This window comes from Globicephala melas, chromosome 10, assembly GCF_963455315.2.
Source record: "Globicephala melas chromosome 10, mGloMel1.2, whole genome shotgun sequence".
Lineage (NCBI taxonomy): Eukaryota > Metazoa > Chordata > Mammalia > Artiodactyla > Delphinidae > Globicephala > Globicephala melas.
Genome location: NC_083323.1, coordinates 29044661 through 29070095, shown reverse-complemented (window position 1 = coordinate 29070095; position 25435 = coordinate 29044661). Strand labels below are relative to the sequence as shown.

Genomic DNA, 25435 nt, shown 5'->3' with positions numbered 1-25435 from the left:
TAGAAGCTGCCGTCAAGTTTGGCCAGATCTGACGGTCTGAAGAGTCTCATGTCTCTCTCTCTGCGCAGCACCACGTGCCTGCTGTTGGGATCACGCCTTTCTCTCCAAAAGGACCCCTCTTCTCTGCTCGCTCGATCGTTCTTCCACGTAATCTCTGCCCCTTGGCACCCGGGTTGTCTCGTCCAGGTGAGTTTGGGTGGGACTGGGGCTGGGTAAGGATGGGGGGGAGGAAGGTGTTGGTGGGCGACGCGCAGTGAGACCCGCTCCCGGGTCCCACACACCCCCGCCTCACAGGAGGCTCGGGCTGGGGACGGGAGGGGCAGGGGTTGCGCGTTACCTTGCGGCTCCTCCTCAATCCAGGTGCTTCACCGCCGCCGTCCTGGCTAGACTGAGGCGGGGTGGGCAGCGGCAGCCTTTAAATACCGGCCAGGGGCCCTGCGCGCCCACCGCATCCTTGGTTGCCCCGGGAGACAGCCAATTGGGGTTGAGGTCGTTGTCCCTGGGCGTGGAGTTGGGGTTCCGCCCAGAACGAGGTTGCCCGTGAACATTCGCAGGGGGCTTGTGACGCAGTTTTTGAGGGAGGTGGCGAGGGGCGGGAGGCTGGATTTGTGCTGCCCACGTTAGGAAACGCTTGAGGCAGTTTATCTGAACCCTTAAACCACCTTGAGGTGCGAGGTTGTAGAAGATGGACCTTTGGCTGAACGCAGAGGTGGGGGTTGGGGAAGAATTTGTGTATCGAAAAACAATATCCTACACCTTTGGGACGGCCCAGGGGGTAAAGAGAAAGCCCTCGGAGTCAGAAAACTGGGCCCCACTCCTTACCTTGTGGTCTGTGCCCACTCTTCTAAATCCTAGGAGCTCTGTGTCAACGTACCTGAAACAAGACGGCAAACGTTTATTGCGTGTGCTTACTGCGCGCAGGTGGGCTCATGGCACATAATCCTCATGCCTACTCAGGCACATAATCCTCATGCCTATCTTATGCAAGATAACAATCTATGCATTGTTACCACATCTCATAGATTAGGAAACGAAATTAATCTACCTAAGGCTGTGGGACTGATGAATTTCAGGGCTAGTAAACCTGAGCCTGTTTGACCTCAGAGTCCAAATTCTCCATGAGATTACTATACTACACTGCCCAGGCACCTTAAATAGGACTCTGGTGATGAGTACAAGGAATCTGTATGGACAAGCAGTTTACTAATTGTAGCATATGCAAAACATATGTCCGTTGATTAAACATTACCAGGATGTATACCATGGGTTTGTACCTAAAAATGCTAGTATGCCAATTACATTTTTCCCTTTGTTAACCAGACAGTGTGGTACCTTGGGAGCTTTTATAGTATTAAGGTTAAGAATATGGGCTTTGATTTAAATAGACAAGAGCCTACCCTGAATGATACTATATGGTGGATACAAGGCATTATACATTTATCCAAATCTGTAGAATGTACAACATCAAGAGTGACCCCTAATGTAAACTATGGACTTTTGGTGATAATGATGTGTCAATGTAGGTTCATTATTAACAAATGTACCACTCTGGTGGAGGATGTTTATAATGGAGGAGGCTATGTATAAGTAGGGGGAGAGAGTGTATGAGGAATCGCTGTACCTTCTCAGTTTTGCTGTGAATCTAAAACTGCTCTAAAACACAAGGTCTATTTAAAAGTAGAGGTGTTTCCACTTCAACTTACCAATTAACCTCTGGAAGCCTCCAGTTCCTTACCCATACCATGAGTATAGTTATAGTGCCTGTTCCAGAGTTATGTTAAGGATTAAGTAAGGTATTGATTAAAGCACTTAGCACAGGTACCCTGTGAGCACTCAGTAACTGTGAACTATCATCAGTACCATATTTACATGCTTTAGGACTTGTAAAGAAATTGATACAGTATACGTAAAGATAACTAACCCTGTGCCTGATGCAAAAATAGACACCCCCATCCTTGGGTCCTTTTCTTGTCCCACTTTTGAGAAACATCAAGAAAGTGCTACCAGCCTTGATCCTACAGAAAACCACTGAGTATATCTCCTTATCACCTTCCTGTGTTGAGTGGAATTGTGCAAAAATGGAACACTGCCCACTGGGAACCTGAGTCCATACAAGCTTCCACTGAATGATAGAGAAGCAAAATTAGGGGAAGCCCTGATGCTTACAAAGGTCATTTATGCCTTCCTGCTTGAAAATTGAGAACAGTACATGGATTCCTGGTTCAGCCCTCCACCCTTTGCTGTGGGACCTGTAGATTCCACAGGCATCATTCAAGTTCATTTGCTCTGTGGTTTGCTGAGGAGACAAGCCTGCTTGACTCAAAGTGCAGAATGCTGACATTTTTAGCCTCCAATGTCTCTTTTTGGATGGAGACTCATACACTTGGCCTCAGCCTCTGATCTGCTTAACTTGAAACGGAATGGTGATAATCCAGATTTATTTTTCTAAGAATATACTTGGTATATGATATTGAGTTTTAATTAAGAGCTTTAGAAATTGAACATGTTGCTTAGTGGAATTCCCATCAGTTTCTTCTTTTTTTTAAAAAAAGATTAACTCACAGGTAATTAAGGACATCATTTTTTTGAACAGTTGATGTGAACTTTATACCAATAATACTGGCTTTATACACTTTTTTCATGGTGAGATGTATATCTTTCATATTCATCCTCCCTATTAAAAAAAATTAATGCAGGATTGTTTTGTGCTACTCTTAAGAGAAGCAGCAAATTACAATTTATGATTATTGTTTTTTTCAATAGATTGACATTATAATACACGTACTGGTAAATCACCCAAGAAAATTAGCACAAGAACATGTTAAAAACCACTGTCAGAAATGCAGCTAAGAAATTTTAAAGACTTTTAAAATTGACCCATACTCTTTAAATGCTGCAAAATGAATTATTTTGATTCAACATTAAAATATAACACCGTGTTTTTATATATTGTATTCATTTATATTGCTACATAAAAAGTTCCCATAAACTTAGTTGCTTAAAACAACATACATTTGTTATCTCAGAGTTTCCAAGGATCCTGGAACAGCTTAGTTGTGCCCTCTGCTCAGGGTCTTACCAGGGCTGTGATCAAAGCATTTGGCCATTTGGGTTCTCACCCTGCTGCTCAATTAGGGAAAATCTGCTCCCAAGATTATTCATGTTCTTGGCAGAATTTGTTTTCTTTTGTTTTCTGTGGCTGTATAGCTGAGGGCCATACCCTTTAGCTGTATGTTGGCTGAAGGAAGCCTTCAGGTTTCGAGGCAAACTACAGGTCCTCGAGGACAGCAGTGGTTCTAGCGGCTGCCCATAGTTCCTTTCCATGGGCTTCCTCAACATGGCTGGTCACCCCATCAAGCCAGCCAAGAGCATCTCCTTAGTGCTTCCTAGCACAATGAACACACACAGAGACACACACACACACACACGTATTATAATCATGGAGCTTGACTTTTGTGACATCACTCACCTTTGCCATATCCTATTGGTCAGAAACAAGGCCCAGGTCCTACCAGCACTCAAGGAGAGAGGATTACACAAAGGCATGAACACCAAGAGGCAGGAAATCATTGGGGATCAACTTAGAGTCTGTTTGCCACACGTTTCAAGTCAATGCAGTAAAATATGTCCTTTGTATTAACTAGTTACAACTTTATTTGGGAGATTTTAATGATATTGTTGCATTTTGAAATTCTGATAAGTGCCATGTGACAGCATGGGTTTTGCTATGTTTTATGTTATTCAGAGCATTATGTTGTTAAGTTGAAAACACTGCAGTCTTGGTGTTGATTTTTGTGCATTTGGGTGACTTGAAAAGAATGAATCCTAACACTTGATGGCAGTAGTAACTCGTTCAAAATTCAGTCAGTGAAAGTCCTTATATGAAAGAAACTACGTGAAGTTAGACCCTTTATAAATATATTTGATCATGAATACCTTATTTAAATTACTCCAGGTTGCCAATATTAATTATTATTTATTCTAGTGTGGTGGCATTGGGTATATTTATTAGAGTTTAGTATTTTTTGATAGGCTTTTGGAACTCAAACCTCAGCTAATTAAACTTGTAAATAAAATTATTTAGAGAAAAGTTGGATATACCTGATACATTTGGTCAGAGAAATGAAATACAACAAGTATTTCAGATTTATCTTTGTAACCAATGCATTGCTATGTTATACGAAAAATAATGTCAATAGAACTCATTTTATGCACTCTCAAAAACGTGCCTTTTTCCACCGTGAATATAATCATGTAATTTGAAACCATCTAGCAGTTCCAGAGGCTAAATACAAGGTATTAAGCCTTTCTGCCTCTTTGAAAGTGAGAAAAAAGGGATTTAAAATAACTCATTGCTTTCTCTTCATAATTTGGGAAGTTGTGGGGTTAGTTTGCAAATTGGTGAGGCATGTTGTGAATCAGGGAATACCACTTCAGTATTTTCAAAACATTTATGAATTCTCATTATTTAAGTAAATTAGGAAGGGAAAATTAACTTTGTAATGAGATAACTACAAAGACAGTGTTGCTACAGATTTAAAGAGAAGTAAGGATGTGAATTTTACACTCATAATAGTACTATGTGTAGGTATTATTTGCTATCGTCCTTTGAAAATATTACTAACCCTATAATAACTCAGGGTTTTCAGACGATTAACACAACACATTTTAGGCCTGTCATCTGAAAAACCTGTGTATTCAGTAAGAATTAATTAGGAATTTTAAATGGAAATGTTTGCTTATAAATAGTTTTAAAGTACACTGTAATACGGGGCAATAAAATGCAGTGTCCTCCCTTTTGGAAAATAACCTGTAATATTTAGAGAAAAGTAAACGTGTGTAGCAAATTCATAAAGAAAAAAACGTTGTCATTAAAAAAAGGATTGTATTTAATCAGGGATCAGTTTTAGAGTTTTGGAGGCTAGGATGTCCAAAATCAAAGTCTCAGCTGATTTGGTTTCTAATGGGAGCTCTCTCTCTGGCTTGCACATGGCTGACTTCTCATTATGTCCTCACATGGCTTTTCCTTAGTGCATGTGCACATACATAAACACGCACACACACACAAACACACACACAGAGTAATCTCTTTTTCTTTCTCTTCTTATAAGGGCACAAATCCCATCATGAGGACCCTATCTCATGACCTCATCTAACCCTAATTAAACTTCCAAAGGCCCTGTCTCCAAACACCATCACATTGAGGGTTAGAGTTTCAACATATGAATTCTGGGGGTAAACATTCAGTTCATAACAACTTCTCTGTCCAGCCTGTACACCACTTTCTTGTATTATAAAACAGGGAAAAGTTACATTCATAGTATTTGAGGTGGGACAGTGGAGTGGAATAGGATAGACCTTTGGAGTCAGCCCTTAATCCAGGGAAAATTATTTAAGCTCTGTCTCTGATCTGTGACTTGGAATAGTCATTACTATCTCCAGCTCCTAAGATGTTGTGAATTAATACATGCAGAACACCTCAGTAGATGCCTGGTACGTATTTTGTGTCTGAGAATTGGCTCCTATTATAACAGTGTATATCCATGTAATGGGCTGATATGTGTTGTTCAGAATCAGTAGAGCTGTATGTGCCAATATGACAAACATCACCAAGAAATATTTTTAAGTGAAACAAGGAAGGTGTAGAATAGTGATTATCTTTTGTGCTTAAAAATCCATGTTTACATGTACTGATACATACATATTGGTGGTATATATATACATGTAGCAAATGCATACACTTTTCTGTAAAAAAAGGGAAATTATTTATGTGCAAGTTTTTGTTTCTTATGGAAAACTTAATAAAAGTATGCAAGAAACCATTGACTATTTCTAAGGAGTGGAGCTTAGGGTTTGCTGCTGGAAGGAAACTCACATTTCATTGTATACTCTTTTGTTATCTTTCAGTTTTTAAGCAAGTGCCTGTATTATTATCATACATTTCAGAAAGATCAACTTTTTCTAGAAGGTACTCCTCAACTTCTTCCCTACTGTGATTTTCATATCATTGTTTATGTTTTCCATTTTGTATATTTTATTTTTTTCACAGGCACAGAAATATGCCAGTGTCAGTTTAGGAAAGGTCTGAAATGAGTTGGCAGGTCTTTAAGATGATAAAATATTTTTCAAATACTGAAGCTATGTATATTATTATGCTTATTTGCATGTTGTGATTATAATGAATATTTTTCCACAAAGCCATTATAATTTTCAAATATTTTTATTCTTTTCTTCATTTTCTTTCATGAATTTGAAAAAAGAAACATGTTTTAGTGAAAAAAAAAGGAGAGAAAAGTTTAATTAAAAACATTTAAATCTTGGCAATATACCTAAAATGTTAATTTTTAATTTTTATTATATGATTAATTTAAAATTATAGAGGATATGAATCCCTAAAACTTGCAGATTACATGTGACATATAAGAATATCTGTGAAATATTTTCTATCTTTTAGTTTTGCACTTTCTGTACATCTTTTAGTTTATTCCTGATTCATCTTGTGTTTTCTTAGATTCCTAAATTGCTATCATATATTATAACTTTTAGCTGTATTTTATGTAATTATCTTTCAGAACACATTTTGAAAGTATCATGCTGAGTTTTCTTTTGGAAGAGAGCAGTAAGAATTGTTTTGTTGTAGCAGGCATCATAACGCTGACCATTATCTGCAATTAGACAAGATTCCCAATAGGCAAACGAGGTAGGCATATGTAGGCTTGAGGAGTTTTGCTGAGATTGATAGGGTTTCCATCCAATCGAATATCCTCTAGTGCCTTACGAATATAAGTCAAATTTTTAACATTGCAGAAGGTATCTTCACGCATCTCCAGAATGTTGTTATTCTAAAAAAGATTAAAATAAATGATTAGACATGATATAACATATTCTTGGTATTGATTAATAATATAGTCCATTTTGCTTCACCCCTGTTTTTACTCTTTCATTCCTTCTCTCATCCAAAAATGCACGTTATGTGATTATTATACATCAAGCACTTTCTAAGCAGTGGGGATAAATCAATTAACATAATACACAAGTACGGAGCTTGTACTTCAGTAATGGGAATATACAATAAGGAGGTGAAAAAACAAATTTAAAGAAAACAAGTTATTTCCAAAAACGATGTGAACTCAGAAGAAAGGATGGTGACTGTGAAAAGTTATCTTAAGAGGCAACAGTGAAGCTGAGCATGGAGTGACAAGGAGACATGGGCATGGAAAGAGCTGAGGCAAGAATATCCCAGGCAGAGAGAACACCAAGTTCCAATTCTGAGTAATTAGTATGGAAAGTTTAAGAATGGGAAAAAAAGTCAACATGGCTGAAGTGAAGTGAGGGAGAGAGTGAGCAAATGTCAGGAAGATATAGGTCTGGGCAGGGCCCAGAACTAGATTTTTTTTTTTCCTGTACGCGGGCCTCTCACTGTTGTGGCCTCTCCTGTTGCGGAGCACTGGCTCCGGACGCGCAGGCTCAGTGGCCATGGCTCACGGGCCCAGCCGCTCCGCAGCATGTGGGATCTTCCCGGACTGGGGCACGAACCCGTGTCCCCTGCGTCGGCAGGCGGACTCTCAACCACTGCGCCACCAGGGAAGCCCTAGATTTTTTTAAATAGCTTTATTGAGTACATTTCACATACCATAAAATTCGCCCATTTTAAGTGTACAGTTCAGTGGTTTTCAATATAGTCACAGACTTGTATAAGGATCACAACAGTTTAATTTCAGGGCATTTTAAACATCCTCCAAAGAAACCCCATAGATATTAGAAATAACTCCCCATTTTCCCCAACCTCTAGCCCCTGACAACTTCTAAACTACTTTCTGTTTCTATGGATTTTCCTATTCTAGACATTTCACAAAGGGAATCAAACAATATATCATCTTTTGTGACTGGGTTCTTCCTCTCAGGATTGTATTTTCAAGATTCGCACATGCTGCAGCATGTATCAGTACTTTTTCTTTTATTACTCAATAATATTCTTCTCTATGGATATGCCACATCTTTGTTTATCCATTTATCAGGTAATGGGAATTTGGATTGTTTCCACTTTTTGGCTCTCATGCATAATGCTTCTATGAACATTTGTGTACAAATTTTGTGTGGACATACGTTTTCAGTTCTTTTGCATATGTACGTAGGAGTTGAATTGCTGGGTGATATGATAACTCTGTGTTTAATATTCTGAGGAAGTATTAAACTGCTTTTTAAAATAGCTGCACTCTTTTACACCTCTACCAGTAATGTATGAGGGTTCCATTTTTCTCTGCATCCTAAGCAAAACTTGTAATTGTCTGTCTCTTATTTTAGCCAACCAAGTGGGTGTAAAGTGGTATCCCATTGTGGTTTAGTTCATTGCTAGCATAGAAATACAATTGATATTTTATGTTGATTTTATAACCTTCCACATTGCTGAACTCATTGATTAGTTCAAATAATTTAATAAATTACTTGTGAGTTTCTACTTAAAATATTTGTAGATCAATTTGGGGGGTATTTCCATCTTAATATTAAGACTTCCAAACATGAATATGGGGATATCTTTCCTTTATTTAGCTCTCTTTCCCCCCAGGTTTATTGAGGTAACTTTGACAAATAAAACTGTAGATATTTAAGGTGTACTGCATTATGTTTTGATTTATGTATACATTGTGAAATGGTTACCACAATCAAGCTAATTAACATTTCCATCACCTTACATAGTTACCTTTTGTGTATGTGTCTGGTGAGAACACTAGAGATCTACTCTCAACAAATTAGAAGTATACGGTATAGTGTTATTAACTACAGTCACCATGCTGTATGTTACACCTCCAGAACTTGTTTATTGTGAATAACTAAAACTTTATACCCTTTGACCAATGTCTCCCTATATCCCCCACCCCCCAGTCCCTGGTAACCACCATTCTCTGAGCTTGACTTTTTTAGATTTTACACATGGGAGAGATCATATAATATTTTTCTTTCTATAGCTGACTTATTTCACTTATTTCTCCAGGGTCATCCATGTTATTGCAAATGGCAGGATTTCCTTCTTTTCTCAGGCTTAATAATATTCCATTGTATACATAGACCACAATTTCTTTATCCATTCATCCATTGACAGACATTTAGGTTGTTTCCATATCTTGGCTATTGTGACAAGTGACACCATGAACATGGAAGTGCAGATAACTTCAAGATACTTATTTCATTTCCCTTGGACATATACCCAGAAGTGGGATTGTTGAATCATATGGTAGTTCTGTTTTTAATTTTTTTTTGAAGAAATATCATACTGTTTCCCATATCTGTATCACCTTATATTCCCACCAACAGTGTACAAAGGTTACCTTTTCTCCACATCCTTGCCAACACTTAACTTTGGTCTTTTTGATAATAGCCCTTCTAACAGGTGTGAGGTGACATATCTTTGTGGTTTTGATTTGCATTTCCCTGATGATTAGTCTTGTTGAGCTCCTTTTCACATACTTATTGGCCATTTGTATGTCTTCTTTAGAGAAATGTCTAATCAACTCCTTTGCCAATATTTTAATTAGCTTATTTGTTTTTTTCCTATTGAGTTGTTTGAGTTCTGTATATATTTTGGATATTAACCCCTTCTCAAATGTATGATTTGCAAATATTTTCTCCCATTCCATAGGTTATCTCTTCTCCCTGTTAATTGTTTCCTTTGCTGTGCAGAAGTCTTTCAACAATATGCCGTAGTTTTCAGTATACAAATTTTGCATTCTTTTATTAATATTATTCTTAGGTAATTTATTATTTTGCGACTATTATAAATAAGTTTGTTTTCTTATTTTACATATTTTCTTATTACAAATAAGCTTGTTTTCTTAATTTTATTTTCAGATTTTTCATTTCTAGTATATACATATACATTAGTATTTATGTATTGATTTTGTGAACTGTCATATTGCTGAACTAATTTATTAGATTTCTATTCTGATCCATGGCTTATTAATGAAGGTGTTGTTTAATATCTACATACTTGTGAATTTCCTGTTTTCTTTGTTGTTGATTTTTATTTTAATTTCATTGTAATCAGAAAAATGCTTTGTATGATTTCAATTCTTTTCAGTTTGTTGAGACCTGTTTTGTGTATTGCATATCCTGGAGATGTTCCTTGTCACTTGAGAAGAATGTATATCTGCTGTTGTTGGGTTGAATGTTATATAGATGACTGTTAGGGCTAGTTGGTGTATAATGTTGCTCAAGTCTTGTGTTTCTTAGTTGATCTTATGGCTAGTTGTTCTATCCACTATTAAAAGTGGAGTATTGAGGAATCCAATTATTATTGTTGAATTGTCTATTTCCCCGTTTAATTCCGATAGTGTAGTCTTTATAAATTCTGAGACTCTGTTGTTAGGTGCATGTGTTTATAAGCATTACATCTTTCTGATGGATTGACTCTATGATTACAAAGTGCCCATGAGGAATAATACAGATTTAGTGCCTATGCACTGTACTATTTTCTTTGCTAGGTAATAGATACACATTGTTAATAATTATCATGCCTCACCTTTAAGTGATACTTCTCATGTATCAGTAAATGCAGTACCCACTTTATAAACTAAAACTGAGACGCAGGGAGGTTTAGATATTTGTCTAATCATTAAATAGTGTCAAGTAGAATTTCAGCCCAGGGAGTCTGATTTTGCCAGAGTTGTCATTCTTAATTATTATACCATATGTTGAAAAACATTTTTCAAATGAATCAAAAAAGGAGATTTTTATATGAGCATTAAAATGAATATAAAATGAAGATAATTTAAATTAAAAACAGCTTTATACTGGATATTGCTGAGGTGATTGTGAAAGAGAAATATTTTAAAAGGTTCACTTAATGCCTTTTTAAACCTTAGAATAGGGACTGTAAAGCCAATTACTTCAAAAAAAATCTTATATTGTATATACAAGCGCATTCAGTTTAAATATAACATCAGAGACCTGGTTACTCTGTAGAAGTTAATATCAGCAAAGACAATAATAATAAAATTTAATTCAGAATTGGAAAAAAATTCCAAAATTTCCCTGAGGATGCCCTTGAAAATCCTCTTCCAATCCTAAACAAGTGAAGAAATCCTCATATTTATAGAAATTCACCCCCAGAAAAAGAGAGACCAAGAGAGAGCCATAGAGAAACAGGACGAGCACCAGAAAGAGAATACACATTAAGGAAGTTAACACAGCCAGAAAAACTCTCAAAAGTGACAGACTCAGACAAGACTCATAGACAGATATTCACAAAAAGACACCAAAAAGAAGTATGGAAAGATATAAATAGGAATAAAAGAAAATTCACAGAGGTAAATAATTACAGGGTCCACAGAGAAAAAAAGAATCAAACTTGCTCTCACATAGCAAAATCACTTCTTGTGATGGTCTATACTTTATTTTTTGCTAAAAGATTGTAATATTACACCATGATATCGTGTCTTTGAGCACATAATGGTTGTGTTCCCTACAGATTTATTCCACAGATGAAATTATTACATTGATTACAGCTGTAGAACAAAAGTTACTCATATCTGAAATAATTTATCTTTCTTTGTTTCAACAACCAAAAACATTTGTTTTAATTGATCGTATTTTTAATATATTTAGAAAATATTAGATCATAACATTTTGAAAATGTGTTTTCACTCATTATTTCAGAGATAAAAGGTAGCTTAAAGGGATTTAAAATAATGCAAGCTTTCAAATATGTTTGTTTAGAAAAAACTGCATTTTCTTAATCCAGAGAGATGGAAGTCTGTCATCTCTCAGCAGATAGGAATGTCCTAGGATTGAATTTTCCTCAGTACATGGGACCTAAAATCAAGACCTAAAACTGACATTTTTCCCCCCCTGAAAGCTAGAAATCAAATCAGATTTTTCTTTCCCTCTTTTTCTCTTCCATTTCTAATCTTTACACATTTCTTCAGCAGATGAAGCTCTCATTTTTTTAAAAGAAGCTTTGTATGTCAAAAAGATGCATTATGACTTGGCAAAGAATGAAAATAAAGACTAAACTCATCAGAAATAAATCAGTAGAGATAAGAGTCATGAATGTACAATTACCTTGTACTCAGATTGAGAGAATGAATTAAAGACAGGAGAAAAGAAAAGAAAAATTGTCACAGTGTATCAACATGCCATTATAAACAGCTTTTGCATCCCACCTTCACCTGTTTGCTTCTGTTTTCCATGGAGGTGTTGGGGATAACTTACTAGCAGAAGCCTACCTGGAGGTGAAGGGCCCGTAGATTTTCTGGGAGTGGCAGAGGGATGTGTTCCAAGTTGTTATCGGAGAGGTAGAGATGATGGAGATCATACATATCCTGTAAACATTCCAAATGTAGGGTCTTAATAAAAATTAGTGGTGCTACAGTTGTATTTTTAATTCCCTGTCTGTGAAACTATTTGTGAAATAATACATGCCTGTTCAGGTCTTGTTTTGTAAAATTGAGGCAAATTAGTTTTCTGTGTTACTGGACAATTCAAATGAGTTTTGGAAGAATTGATAGCAAGCAAATATCTCTCTATGCAAATGAAACATGTTTCTCAATCTCTAGACAGAAGCTTTCTTTGCCCACTCTAACTTTCTCTATTTAAGCAAGGCAGCGACTTCCCACAGAAGACACTCTGCAATAGGATTTTGAGGATTTTGGTGAGACATAGCAAGAATTTCCTTCATGTTACAGGAATGGAGAAATGAAAAGTTCTCCCCAACAAAATCTTGCTCCAGCCCAAGTACCAGGTAAAGGGCGCCTAGCAAGACAGAATAAGTTTAGATAATAACAGGTCTACTCTAGCCAAACATCACAGGACAAACTGTGACTCACTACCACCCATGCCAACAAAATCTGAGTGGAGAGACTAGATTTTGACCTTTGCCAGGCTCTAATGAGGTGCCCTAACTTCCTTGCCCACCAGGGTGGTGTCACAGGAGAGCTAGTGGAGAGACAGGGTTTCCACCATTGCTCAGTGCTAACGGGTCCATGTAACCCCCTGTAGCCTCCATGGAAGTAATGTGATGTCCCTTCAAACAGTAGTTTAAATTTGTTTGTTCAACATATATTTAGAGGAGCAGCTTGAATGGAGTAAGAGTGGGTAAGAAAGCCAATCTGGTTACTATTCTCAGATTCTATGCTGTTATTCCAAGCAAGTCACTCTAACCCCAAACTTGTTTCCTTCACTTAAAAAACAAAATGCATAAGATTAACTGAATCCATTCTCCTTACAAAATAATTTAGAAGGTTTCTACCCTCAAAGGCACCACCCACACTCTGTACAAGTAGTTGTCCTTCCAACCACATAAGATACTCTTGTTAAGTGGCATTTTTGGTAAATACAATTCACCCAGCTTACAGCATTTCCAGGTGCAATTTATAGAGTGGTGCTCCAGATAGCCACGCACTTCTTATTCCAGCTCTGCTTTCTGTTCTTGGTGATTGAGCAGCCTCAGAATGTACCAGAACACAGTATTTCCCCAAAGCATGATACATAGTGTTGTAAAGTTTATTTTAGGAGTTAAAACTCTCATCAAATTGAATCCCTTTGTGGAAATAAAAAGGCTAGTCATTGATAGCAAAGGGAATGGGAAGATGAAAGTCTTTCATATTCAAACTCAAAACTCACTTTAAATGCTTCTTGCTTTATTCCTTTCCTTCCAAGTCTATTGTTGCTAATATCAATAAATGTTAAAGTGGTTGGCAATTCTGGGAGCTGCCTTATCTTGTTGTCACGCAGGACAAGCTCTCGGAGTCGAGGTAGCTTTCTGAATGCATCTTCATCAATCTCAGATATTAAATTTGACGTCAGATCAATCTTCCTTAGATCATCTGGAAAAAAATGAGGGAAGTAGTTAAATATTCTTGAATATGTTTTGCTCACATAAAAATAGGAATATAAACTTTCCCATATACAAGCAAATATAAATATGAATTTAATTAGCAATGGACAACTAATGAAACAATTATTTCTAACAACTTCATAAAAATTTAATTGTTTCCCCCAAATACTATTCATATTTATGCTCTTATAAGAAAGTGTAACTTTAGCAAAGAAACTGACTCATTATATTTAACTGGTCTTTTCCCTATATTCTTCATAAACTTTGTCTGGATTTTCTATTTAAAACATTTTTCTCATTGATGGCAGATTATTGTATTTTCTAATAGTAATAGATGCATTAGCATTAAAATACAAAAGCATTAAAAAGAAACTTTCGAATGATTAAAACACTTAATGAAGACAAGTACCAAAATTCTTCAAAGTTGACAACAATTATAAAGTCAGAATTTAGGTTTGCATTCATCAGTCATAAAGCAATTGTGCTTTACTGGAAGTCTATTCAAACAAGCCAGATCCTAGTAAATATATGACCATGACTTTCTACTCTTATTGTTACAACATGATAATGAGATTTAACCTATAAAATAGAATTATTTGTGATTTTTCTTTATTTGAAAATAGTTTGAGAGTATCAACAACTATATAGTTTCATAACAACCTTTATAGTTTTCATAACAACCATTTTTTCTCATCATAAAACAAACCTTCAAAAGTAAAAATAATTGATTTGAGTCATATTTTGATATTCAAGTTTCATTTTCAGTACCAACATTTCACAGTGCAAACATTTTAGGAAAAGTCTGTAAAGAGAAGGGTATTAGTGCCATCATCCTTACTTAGGCTTGCAAAATCATTTCTGTTGATCTTTTTAATTCTGTTAAAGCGGGAATAGAAATAAGCAGTGTTCTTGGGCAGCGGAGGAATAGCATCAAGTTCATGGTCATCACAGTATACAGTGGTACTTATACAAGTACACAGAAGGCAGGTTGGAAAGTCTAAAAGAGGCAAACAATATATGTAAGCAACAAAAGCAACTTCTAACAAATTATGTGATTACGAATATTTATTAAACAAGATTCGCATCTCAGACTATTCTGGCATATTTAATATTTTCTCATATAGTTTTCTTTAAATGGAATATTAAAGTCAAATATACCAACTAAGGCTACCCCAATAATTAGTATATTCTTTGTAATGCTTTAAAATTTTATTTTAAATTACTGAGTGAATATTGCATGGTTGTTGCTCTTATATTTACTGGAAATTCTATTTTCAGATGTAAATATTAACATTGTGGTTTTTATAAATTTAAAACATCACATATAATATTTTTATTAGGTCTTTCGTTCAATATTTAAACAACCCACTGAAACAAAATCAAGAAAAAGGGCAATGATCATTAATATTAATTCACTCAATGTGCATTTATTAAATCTTTTCTTTGTAAATGGCACTGTGCTAGCTGATGAAACAGTGGTGAGCCAAAGAGACAGTTCTGTTTTGTAATCTGCTATGTAAGATGAATGTTAATCACAAATAAATAAAATGATGACTGTGGTAAATGTCAAGAAATATCATAGGAGCATAAACTACAGGAATTTGATTCAGTCTGAGAGTCATCGTTTTCTGAGGAGGTGATAATTGAGTTGAAATCTGCAGGAAGAACAAGAATTGATTATGCAGGTGACAGGGAAGAGCATGCAGGCAGAGGAAGCAGCAGGTGCCAAGTCCCTTCACTTTGGAGGAACCAAAAGATGGTCCCTGTAGCTGCAGTACAGCGAGCATTGCAATGTTTAAGACATAACACACACGGGCCTTATAGTCTGTGTTACAGATTTTGTTCCTTATCTTAAGGATGGGCAGGGGTATTACATGATCAGATTTGCATGTTAAGATGTCACGCTGATTGAAGGTAAGCTGGAAGACTGATGCAGGGCCAGTAGGCAGAGAGGAGATGAGTTATCTAGATAAAAGATGACGGTTGCTTGGCTAGGGTAATGGTGATAGAAAAGACAACAGATCCAAAAGAGTTGTCAGGCTGGATTATATCTCCATTTATTAATCTATTTTTTTCTATCACCCCCGTACATACACACTCCTACCCGTCCTTTGCACTCTGTTTATTGGTCATGTAGAGGACAGTGAGCTTCAAGGGAGATAGAGAAGAAATGGCTGGAAGAAAAGAAGGACAATAGGATGGACGATGTTACGGAGGCCAAGTGGAGAGTTAGTTTGAAGGAATAGGGAATAGAAAATAATCTAAGCCTCCTGAGATGTCAGTTAAGGACTGAAAAATGTCTCTTGGATTAGTTACTGTGGGGATTATAGGAAACTTCAGTAAACACTGTGGAGTGATGAGGTTGGAAGCTGGATTACAGCCACGAAGGAGGAAGTTAGAGGTGAGGAAATAGTTACAGCACATACAAACCATGCTATTGAGATGTTTGACTGTAAAGAAAAAGGAAAGAAAGATGGTGATAACTATAAGAAGACGTATTTGTGGTGTGTATGATGAGGAAATGGACTAAAGTGGGAGAGATTTGAAGAAAAGAATCCAGAGGAAGAGAGACTGAATATAAAAAGGATACTGAGAGGGCAGCAGGAAATGGGACTCAAAACACAATGGGAAGAATGAAGATTTCAGTTTAATTTAAAATCTGTGGTGTGAAGGACGCCTCTGTGAAACCAAGGTTCCTAGCTCAATCCCTGTATGTATCATTTAGTTCATTGAGAGAAAGTTTGTTCTATAATTTGTCAGTTTTCCTAGTTGCTTCTGGTCACTAGTCATACCCTGGAAAAATTATGAATTAATGTAATTCTACCACTGTTACTGGAAAAAGAATGCAAAATTCTGATAATCATAGGTGTAGTAGGGGGAAAAAAACACAATCGGAAGAATTTACATCCCACATGTGGGAGGACAGACAGTTCCTCTGTTGTAATAGGAGTAGATGCATGGATGTAGATGTAGGTAAATTATATGTCTGCAAACAGAAAGACCAAAGAACTGCTGACCAGAAGACTGCATTTTCTTTGTGAAGGAGGCGGCTAAGCTCTCTGATGAGTTTGAGGGGTTTAGGGAGGAGGAGAAAAAAGTTGTGAGACATGAGATTGATGGGGAAAGTGAACTAGCCATGAGAGATAGAAGAAGAAAGTGATGGAAGACTTTCTTGGGATTGCTCAGTGTCAATTCATCCCCATTTAGCTGAGACTTTGCTAGTTTTAGCACTGGAAGCCCCCGGTCTTGGGATCCCTTCACTCCCAGGCAAATCGGGACATTTGGCAGCCTTTGTTGAAGGAGCCATTCGTGGTTTGAGATCAAGAACTGGTAATGCACCTACTAAGGTCTTATTACTGTTGTTAAATAGAAAAATCACGTATAATAACAACTTCAGGAATGAAAACTATTTTAGGAATGTAAATCTAGGAAAAAATTTTAAGGGAGAGCTATGCATTATTTAGTACTTGCTAATTTTTCTAATCACTGTAAATGAGTATTTGCTACTTATCACAGTTTTTAGAAAGTAAAGCATTTTGTTCTATATATTCATGGTCATGCTAGTTTAATAATCACTTAGGGTAATTATATATAGTCACACCAGTTATTATTTAATTCTAGTTTTTTCCACTCATAACTCAAGCCTACTTTATGTGGCTTCAGAATACTATTTCTAGAAATTGATATTCATAGTAACAAATAATATTTTGACTTTTAATGTTTTAAATATTTCCAAACTATTTGCCTTTGATAAATTTATAAGATTTAATTTTAATTTTAAAGTTTAGAATTTCGAGAGATGCTTCCTCTTTGGAAAGTAAAATGTGAATTAAAATTTTAACTTCATTACTTATTCTCAGACTCCTTTAGAGACAAAAAGTTTTTTTAAGTCATAATTTTTCTTATATTGTTTCAAAACTGACATTATTGAGCCATAAGTTTTACTAAAGCTTTTAAAAAGATTGGACATTCTGCTCTTCTATTGTTCCTGGCTCATTAGGTAATGATGCCAGATCAGTCAACTTTTGAAAGATCTGAAATTACTTAAAAGTAAGTAATGTTCTAGAGATATTTAATTTCCCTATTTTGAGGACTTTCTGCTGGATATATACATTTCCTTCTCACTGTGTGTGTATCTCCCTGGTTCTGTCTGTAGCGTGTTCTGCTACTTCATAGAAAGTTGACGATGTGGAAAGAATATGGTGTCTTCATTAAAGAAAGGGCTTAGTGGCCTCTGTTTTCATGCCAGCGCCCCTACGTACCACTTCCATGACCTTGGACAACTTTTATAGTATTTTGGAATTTTAGTTTTCCTATTTATAAAGCGAAGATAACAGTAACTAGTACTTAGTATTGTTGTATCTCTTCAAAGAGCTGATGTACATAAAACACTTTAGTGGCTGGCGTATAGGCAGCATTTCACAAAAGACAACATTTTTACACTACTTATTGGTGAACAGTTAAAAACTCACAGAAGCAGAGGGTAGATTGGTGGTTACCAGGGACTGGAAGGAGGGGGAAAGAGACAGCTGTTCAACAGGTATAAAGTTTCAGTTATGTAAGATGAATTAAGTTCTAGACATTTGCTTATAACACAGTTCCTATAGTTAACAATGCTGTATTGCACACTGAAAAGTTTGTTGAGAGTAAACAAAAAAGATATACTCTTCGGGCTTCCCTGGTGGCGCAGTGGTTGAGAGTCCACCTGCCGATGCAGGGAACACGGGTTCATGTCCCGGTTCGGGAACATCCCACATGCCGCGGAGCGGCTGGGCCCGTGAGCCATGGCCGCTGAGCCTGTGTGTCCGGAGCCTGTGCTCCACAACGGGAGAGGCCACAACAGTGAGAGGCCCGCATACCGCAAAAAAAAAACAAAAACAAAAGATGTACTCTTCTATCAAGAATAGAGTATTGAGAATAACTAACATTTATGATGTTTACTGTGGGCCAGGCACTAACTTCATTCAGTTAATCCTTATAACGACTCTATGAGGTAAGATCTATTATTTATTATCCCATTTTTTAGATGAGAAAACAAAGGCAAAAAAATACTGACTGCTTTGCTCAAGACTGTATATCTAGCAAAGTCTCAAAGCTGGGATTTGAATGCTCTTTCCTCTCTTCTGTTCTCAGTGTATTCTGTACAAACTTTTCTTATATTACCTGTAACATATCACTGTCTCTAAGTTGGTTTACATGTCTGTCTCTATGTACTAGACAGAAATATCTGTGAAAACAGTAGTCATTTTAAGACAAGTCTTGTATCTCCAGAATTTCTAGTACAGAGACTCTTGATACTAACCAAACCTTTGCAATGGGAACTCTGTACCCCCTCACAACACCATTCTCCAAGTGTGTAATAGTGTTCTGGTGTGAGTCCACTTGAACAGCCCCCAAGGTTGACACTGGCAAATTCTAACATGAAATACCAACAAATCATAGAATCAGGCTCAGCACCAGGAATTCCTTCTCATGACCTAAATAAAAGGCCATAGTTTACATCAACTTCAGGCCCTACTAGATGGAGTCCGATGTTATGAAATACTTTCTTCTCTTTTCCTTTTCCTGCTGCTTCCCAGGACTGAGTGAAAAGAAGCCTGTTTTCCAATAAGTACACAGACAAGAATCAGAACAGGCTTCAAACCCAGTGTGTGAACCTAATAGCTATGTGATCTCTGGAAAGTTCCTATGCTCTCTGAGCTAGTTTCCTTGGTAATAATGAAAAAAATAATACTAATACCTTCACAAGGAGGTTGCAATAGTCAAACGAGATAATGTGAAGTGCTGAGCATTATGGCCCACAGAAAGCATGTGCTCAATCGATGTAAAATAATATTACCATCATCACCATCATCATTATCATCATCGTCGTCCATCATCACTTGATCTCCTTGAACTGCTGGGGCCTGATCTCTCAGACACGGACTCTGATCTTGCTGATAGTGTATCGTTTGTTCTAGAAATGCATTCCACCACAAAGCTTTCTGAGTAATGATGCCAGAAAAATATTTTGACCCCAAATCTTTGGTTATTTGATCATTTCCGTCATGCCAAAGCAGAAGTATTAAAACAGCTTTATATTTTAATACCAAATACATGTATATCTCCTGCTTCAAACCTAGCCTATAACAAAGTTTACTCCTTGGGTCATCGGGGCTCCCTGCAGAGTTGGAGCTTGGCAGTTTTGAGGAATGTACAAGTGGACTTCATTACAATCCAGCTTTGATGGACCTGACCTTCATTGGTGTGTGGGCCCAGAACCCCAGGGAATTCAGGCTCCTGTGGAGAAGAGCCATCAATCAGTCTGGGGGTGGACTCCTCTTCCTCTTCCTCTTCAGCATCCTTTGGCTGTAGTGGCGGGGTGAGGAGCTCTCTGTTCCCCGAAGGTATCGCTGTCGCTATTTCAATCTGAAAAAGAAGCAGAATTTCATCAGGCAACCTTCTCAATCACCCTCTGTGGCAGTTACACAAATTTAAAATGTATGCATCTTTGCCGCAAGAGGTCGCTGGTGTTCTGAAGTTGAACAAGGTGGGACGCCTGCTTGCCTGGGAAGGTCCATGCGGTTCCAGTTACTGTTATTGTTTTTAATTAATTTTGTTTCTCAAATCTTAGTAATAGTTTCCAATGCCTTTTTAATTTTGGTCTTACTGCTCTTTACAACATTAAAAATAACCTCGTTTATTGTTTTCTAAATACCTACCATTGCAAGAATATATTATTGTTGTGAAAGATTCAAATTAATCCAGAAGTGTGCAGAGTAAAATCCAAAGTCCCCTTCATCCTGCAGCCCCAGTTCTACTCTTCTTGTAGACAATAACCAATAAGAAATTGATGTGTATTTTCAAGTCCTTTTAATCCTTGGTTTTCTAGATTGAAATATGCTGTTCCTTTACAATGACTTACACTTCCTTCAATTGCATTTTTAGTGAAAAGTATCCTTTGTACTAAAATAAAATATATGGAGACAAGAAAACTACATGATTTGATTATGGAATGCTATTTCTCATATATTTTCACTATTATTTGAATAACAAATATTACCAATAATATTTGGGTATTAAAATTGACCTTTTTGAGAGCTTTGACAATAGGAGGCACTTTTATAAAATTTGAAAAGCTTCTCAAAGGTTTTTTTCATGGCTACTGTTTTAGATTACACTTGCTTTTCTCTTCTTACTTGCATATTTTATGTAGTGAGTTGTTGCCTCTAAGAACACTGTTTGCATTTAAAACAACCCGTTACTCTCAACTTTCTTTCCTTATCTCAGTCTGTTCCTTTGTATCCCTTAGTAAATCCCTACCTCCCTACCCTACATTCCTGCCGACCTTGTAACTTTGGGCAGGAAATCTGTTCAAGACAATTAGTTATCAACATGTAGGAACCACCCTTTGAGGCCTAGTTTTTTCATGGCATCCCAGAAATTCCAAATTCTCGCTTTATCACCTTGATATGGCCTCCTGATTCTTGCCATCCTTTATTTGGTTTCATTAAAAAAGCAAAACAGGGCTTCCCTAGTGGCGCAGTGGTTGAGAGTCCGCCTGCTGATGCAGGAGACACGGGTTTGTGCCCAGTCCGGGAAGATCCCACATGCCGCAGAGCGGCTGGGCCCGTGAGCCATGGCCTCTGAGCCTGCACGTCCGGAGCCTGTGCTCTGCAACAGGAGAGGCCCGCGTACCGCAAAAAAAAAAAAAAAAAAAGCAAAACACACAAATTGCTTTCTAACTTATTTAATGTCAAAATGATATGCAAGCTATTACTTTCATGTGTAAGATAAGTACATAATTAGGCTAGATATTTTCTGAATATTTTAGATAGATGTTTCCGTTAACCATAAAATTTTAAGATAGACTTATGATTTAATGTCACTTTTATACACTTGAATACATTCCTTCACAAATGAAAATTATCCTTTTAAGGAATGCTAAACTTTTTTTGTCAGTTTACTTTTCTGGATGTGTCTCCTTCTATGCTTCTGTAGTTTCTCCATTTCAGCCCTTCCTACATTGTATGGGATTGATTCCATCAGGTTTCCGCCAACCCAAGCCTACTTGATGGTACGCTTTGAGTTATGTCTTTTATCTTTGTACCTCAAGGCTGTAGCATAGTAGGTGATCAACAAGTACTTACTGAAAATAATAAAAAAATTTTGCTTGTCCAAAATAAATCTAATTCACAGCTCTATGCTTAATTTTAGAGATTTTGCTGAGAAAAAATCAACGAATGTATTAATGCGTTGAAAGCAAACCAAAAGCACATTACAGTGTATTTGGTGCATTAGGAAGCCATACATGAAGATATTATAAAACGTGTCCAGAAATCTCTGCTTGAGAAGATTAGGCACACTTCCCTAAACAGAGAAACATACGGATTCCATCTGCAGGGTCGGAAGGAGGCAGTTTCAGAAGGAATGGATTTGCAGAGAGACCAAAAGGAGGCTCTGGGAAGAGCGGAAATTGAGACAGATCTTTCATGGAATGGAGGCAGCCTAAAGGGAGAAACACATTCCAGACACGTTGCCTTGAATCTTTAGCTTTGTAGAAAAATGTTTGCACATACTTTTTACAGATAATTATTTTTCCACCGATTTGACGTGAAGCTGTAAGGTCTCACTTGTCATTCAATATAATGAGGCAAAATAACTTTTGTGTTTATCAAAAGCTGTTTTGTTCATGCTTACTTGCTAATAAAATGTGAATGTTGAATAAATTTTAAGACCAAAGGAAAGGGATTTTTTTTCAGTTCAGCAAAATTACAGAACTGTAACCTCAAAGTACTGTGTCTGGAGAGCCTTTTGTATTGCAGACACCATTTATTCTCACATTGAATAGAAGTGATTTAGGCTTCTGTCGTCTTTTCCTCTTTAACAATTTTCATACCATGATGTGAAGCTGTGAGGCAATGCACGCAGAGAAATGAGGCCAAGGAAACGTGACCACCTGGCTCTCCGTGTGGCAGACTTTTATGCTTATGCTGCAGAAACCTAAATTGGGGAATAAACACAAATGGCCAGAAAATATCCCTGCCCCCCTTTCTCAGGCTACAATTGGAAACACTCAAATGCAAACATCTGAGCCTCTGATATAAGTATTCATTCTTTTGGAGTTTTTCTCCACTCTTTTTCGTTTTGCCGCCTTATTTTACTCAGACTTGCTCCCTACTGAATTGACTTTTTGATCTAATCATTATATTTCCCTAAAGTTTAAAAACACAATACAGGGTCACTCCCACATGTGACCTTGAGCTTAGCTATCACTGCACTTGCTTATCTTCTTGACCCAGTACCAGCAGGGTACATCTTTGAGTTGATTTTCGTCTCATTCTATTCTCTTGTTTACTGACTGTCCTTTAGATGACTGATGCCATGCGGACTGTGTTTAGAAGCACTTTCCGTGTCCACGAGAGAGGTGTATCTCTACCAGGGATGACAAATGCATAGCGCATAGACAGTGACCTGGGTAGAGTGACGTCTCACCAGATGGCAGGCTGGAGAGATCATAGTGCCAAGAGGAGTCCTCCACCCTGCCTCAGCCTCCACACCCAGCACAGACTTGACTCCACAGAAGCAACCCAGCACCTCAGTGCAATCTCAGGAAAATCAGGGCTGAAATGACCCCGAGGTGTCTTAGATGAAGTTTCTGCTCCTGGAGAAATAAGGAATCTCAATAGAAAGTGAGTCAGTTACAGTTTTTTGTACCAGATGATGTGTACTCAGACTTTTACCGGCAATATTTATATTGTTATTAATAATACTGCAAAAGATTTGAGACTTTTATTCTCCAATAGTCAGCAAAGTTGCCCATAGAAGAATCTTCCTATAAAAGTGCTCAGCAACATTTTAAGTGACAATAACATAAAGGGGGGGGTGGATAAATTGGGAGATTGGGATTGACATATACACACTATATATAACAGATAACTAATAAGGACCTACTGTATAGCACAGGGAACTCTACTCAGTACTCTGTAATGACCTATATGGGAAAAGAATCTAAAAAAGAGTAGATATATGTATATGTATAACTGATTCACTTTGCTGGACACCTGAAACTAACACAACATTGTAAATCAACTATGCTCCAATAAAAATTAACTTAAAAAAACAAAAAACAAATTTCAATCAAATCTCCATTTGTCCCTTAGCAAAAAGCACATATAAGTGATCCATACATCCATATTAACCATATTACTACCGTTAAGCCTCTTATTTATCTTAATTTCAGAGTAAAAATATGAAAAATTAGTATGTTCAGAAACAGCAGTCACACTTCTTCCTAACTGGCTCATTCACCACTGATTCCTTCCGTAGAGACCTCTTGTTGAGCATGCGGCTCACACGTGTTCAGAGCAGTCACAAACCATTTGTGCTGTTAAGCATTGTGTTTGAATTAATAAAAACGAATGTATTTTGTTTTTTGATATTTTAATATTTTTTCATCTGTGCGTTTAATCTGCACTGTTTCCAATGAGGAACTCAATGAAAATGTAATATATGTGTGATGGAAAGAATGCTATGAAAGAATTTGTTACTCAGATTTGATTCCTATCTTTATGAATGAGTGAAAGGATCACTAAATGAATAAGTGAATTTGTAAATGATGGAAGGTTCACCAGTCTTTATAATTGTCTAATCAACCAGACTGAATGTCTGTGCCAAACATTACACTTAAGTGATGATCAGCTGTCCATTTTACCCATCATTAGTATTTTCTAAACATCTATAAACACCATTGTTTTTTCTCCCTATTACCATCACCATAATCTAAGTTACTTTGTTCTCTTGCTTGAAATACAGTCATAGTCTACTTACAGGAAGTTGGGATCTCCTCTACTATATATTCAACCTTCAGTGAGAATAAACTCTTAAAAATACAAAATTGATCATGTCCACCCCTGTTTGAAAGCCTTCAGTGGCTTTTTATTGCTCTTGATAACCAACAGAACAATGGCCTTGAAGAAGCACTGCAACATATTGATTATGAGGAAGGATCCAGACTAGATGAGTTTGAATCTAGCCTCGGTGTTTAGGCAGTTACTTTACCTCCCTGAAGTTCAGTTTCTTTATTTGTAAAATCCTGATATAAATATTACAGCAGTGTTAGGATGAAATCGTTAATACACGTAAAACACTTAGAATAATGTCAGACACATAGTAAGTGCCATGGAAAGGTTTGCTATTATTATTAAAATAAATTTAAAACTCTTTGATTCACAGAGTCCTGCATGGTTTGCCCTTCAAGTGTCCTCTGCCTTCAACTCCTGCCAATTGTTTTCTTTTGCTACACTGGCGATCTTTTGTTTCTTATACTCTCCATGTTCCTTCTTCTATAGACATTTGAATGCACTAGTCATCTGCTTGGAACTCCCTCCACTCCCCAGCTTTTTTTCCCTTATTTTATTTTTAACAGCTTTATTGAAAGTATAATTTCTATACAAAGAACTTCACATATTTAATGTGTACAGTGTGATGAGTTTGGATATATGCAAACATCTGTGATGCCGTCATCACAATCAAGATATTAGATAATATCCACCACCTCCCAAAGTTGCCTTGTAATCGCTTATTTGCCCCTCATATCTAGTTCAGGTCTTACTTCCTCAAGGA

General features: G+C 36.9%; 1 protein-coding gene and 1 long non-coding RNA gene across 9 annotated transcripts in view; one reads left to right on the top strand and one right to left on the bottom strand.

The window, feature by feature from the left end:
• The window catches only part of LOC132597903 (uncharacterized), a 403919-nt gene that overhangs the window by 211559 nt on the left and 166925 nt on the right, over positions 1-25435 (top strand). For all 8 annotated transcript variants that reach the window (XR_009565347.2, XR_011377747.1, XR_009565348.2 and 5 more), the window contains one exon: positions 69-186. This is a non-coding gene — a long non-coding RNA (uncharacterized lncRNA). The remainder of the gene's footprint in view (positions 1-68; positions 187-25435) is intronic.
• Positions 6672-25435, bottom strand: part of EPYC (epiphycan) — a 35325-nt gene continuing 16561 nt past the window's right edge. Inside the window, exons 2-6 of the mRNA XM_030855405.2 lie at positions 20068-20239; positions 14670-14828; positions 13618-13820; positions 12222-12317; positions 6672-6842 (exon numbers count right to left, since the gene is read on the bottom strand). Of these exons, the coding sequence (XP_030711265.1) occupies positions 6672-6842; positions 12222-12317; positions 13618-13820; positions 14670-14828; positions 20068-20239 (801 nt within the window). The remainder of the gene's footprint in view (positions 6843-12221; positions 12318-13617; positions 13821-14669; positions 14829-20067; positions 20240-25435) is intronic.